Genomic DNA, 2,419 nt, shown 5'->3' on the forward strand with positions numbered 1-2,419 from the left:
ATATGTATATAAAAAAAAAAGAAACGTATAACACGAAAAAAATACTACGCCTATCTTGGCGAAGTTAAGCGGACGAAAATATGAAAGGAACATCATTAGAAAAAAATAAATGCCTTTTAAAGAGAATGAAAAAGAGCGAGTAAAATGTTATTAGAAAAAAAAAAAAAAAGAAAAACGTGATGATAATGTTAAGACGTGGCGAAGAAGATAGTTTAAAATGATAAGCGAGGTACATGAATTGCGATATGGAAAAAGTGGAAGTATAAAGAAAAAATACGAAAGAACATTCGAACATGAATTCTCTGCGCAAAATAATGTACACAAAGGGAGTAACCAAATAAAGGCATTGCAAACGCTATAGTTGTATATTATTTATTCCGATATACAGATATATTTTTAATAAAAAAGATATATTCGTTTCTTAAAATATTTTTTTCCTTGGTTTTTATATATATATATATTTTTTTTTATCCAACATTAAACAGCAATAAATATTAAAATCGAAGTATAATATATCTACAATATAGAATAATTTATTTGTCAATATTTTATTTTCTTTTTTGTCACGAACACATTCAAAATCTTGGTCTGAATTGAACATTTTGAAAAGCATGCGTAGGCGCCGGTTGTAAATTAAATCTGAGTGGTTTTACTTGTGTGATTTTATTTTTCATCGTATTGTTTCGATCGATTTTCGTGATCTTCGTACGGTGTCTATAATACCAGTACTCAAATGCCAAAGTGAAACAAGCAAAAATGATACCTAGAAATATGACTACAAACACTCCTCCGATATTATGAATACTTATACCGTCACTTTGACTGTTTTCTGCGTCGCAATCTTTTTTGCTCGGATTTTTCTTCCACCATTTATCTTTTAATTTTTCTAATTTCCTCTTGTTTAATAATATCAAGATTCTGCGTTAGAAAAGAAAAGTGATATTAAAAAGAAAATCGATTAATTTTACTTTAAAATAGATATAAAAGAATAGAGATAATAACTTACGCGTTATTAAATTGATCTTTCAAAGGCGATCCTCGTTGAACAGCAATCGCGTAAGGCTTCCTCGAAAAATCTTCTCCTACTTGAATCAGATCACAATTCGTCATGGTAAGATACTTAATAGTTGTTGAATCTTCTATATAAGCAAATTCGTTATTGGAATCGAGACGTCGAACTCGTCGAAGTGCTTCTTCCGTCGAGGCCGGAAATCCTGCCTCCTCCATGGCTTGCAACATTTTTGTATACTTGTCACTGACAGGATAATCCCACACTGCCAAATTGGCTCTCTCCACGTCTGACAAACTGTCGTTAAGGCTCATCTCCTTCCAAATTCTAAAATAGTAGATAAGATATAACATGATCGTTATCTCGCTATCCCTTTACCTTCTTTTTTTTCGAACGAAGGTTTCGATCTTGAAAATTATTCTAACCTCTTCGTTTACTTACTCGTAGAATTTCCACTCTATATTAGCCATTCTCTTGAAATAAATATAAGCCGAGGAATTTATGACCGGTGCATATTGAATCTTATACTGTTTGCTAAGATCCTCTAACGTTTCGATCGGAATTTCCAATCTGGATACTGTCAAAAACGCCGCTAAATTTGCCGTATAAGAGGCGATGATTATGAAACCAAACAACCACCAAGTGGCGGCGACCAGTCGACCGGAAAGATTTTTCGGAGCTTCTCCACCGCCTTGTGGGGTCAAAGAAGTCATGCAGAACCAGAAACACTCCCTCAAGTTGAACTCCCTCTTTTCATCGTCATTCTTGTATTTCTCCCGATTATTCTGGTAGCTATATGGTGACCAACGATCGAAGATCCACAACAAGACACTGGTGAAGAGATAGGCGGCCAAGATGCAGAACCAGACCTCGTTCTCCAATACCGTGAGGAATTTAAATAAAGAGGTGGTGGTCTTCGTTTTCAGCATCATGATAGAGAGGCCGACGAGATCGTAGTAAGGCACTGTGAAATCCACCACCCTTTCTCTCTCCGCTGTGACCCAGAGAGAACCCAACGCGATGTCAGCTCGTTTCTCGATCAATTCCCTCATCATTCCGTTCCAACTTCCGTCTAAATTTAGACTCCCATATTTCTTATCATCTGTTTCTCGTATTTCGTACTGAAAGCCTACCGTTTTCTTAATCTCGTTGAGAAGATCGATGCAAAAACCATAATACTCGTTCTTCTCCTCGTTGTACATTACAAATGGCGGATGAATTACAGTGACCACTCGATAGCTTTTCACCGCTGTGGTGTTCATTACGTCGTTGTTTGTTAACTTTACATAAAACACCAGTTTAGATAGACTGGATTGATTGAGAGAGATTAATGTATATTTATATGTAAAAATTTGTATCGTGAGAGTTTCTTTTTTCTTTCTTTCTTTTTTTTTTTTTTTTTTTTTTTTT

General features: G+C 35.0%; 1 protein-coding gene across 1 annotated transcript in view; it reads right to left on the reverse strand.

Annotated features, from left to right (window-relative positions):
• Positions 1–556: 556 nt before the first annotated feature.
• The window catches only part of LOC102678222 (ionotropic receptor 25a), a 5,523-nt gene continuing 3,660 nt past the window's right edge, over positions 557–2,419 (reverse strand). The window contains exons 3-5 of the mRNA XM_006621074.2: positions 1,451–2,289; positions 1,007–1,336; positions 557–918 (exon numbers count right to left, since the gene is read on the reverse strand). Coding sequence (XP_006621137.1) covers positions 576–918; positions 1,007–1,336; positions 1,451–2,289 — 1,512 coding nt within the window. The 3' untranslated portion in view covers positions 557–575. The remainder of the gene's footprint in view (positions 919–1,006; positions 1,337–1,450; positions 2,290–2,419) is intronic.

The sequence above is a fragment of the Apis dorsata genome, unplaced genomic scaffold (genome assembly GCF_000469605.1).
Source record: "Apis dorsata unplaced genomic scaffold, Apis dorsata 1.3 scaffold_577, whole genome shotgun sequence".
NCBI classification, from domain to species: domain Eukaryota; kingdom Metazoa; phylum Arthropoda; class Insecta; order Hymenoptera; family Apidae; genus Apis; species Apis dorsata.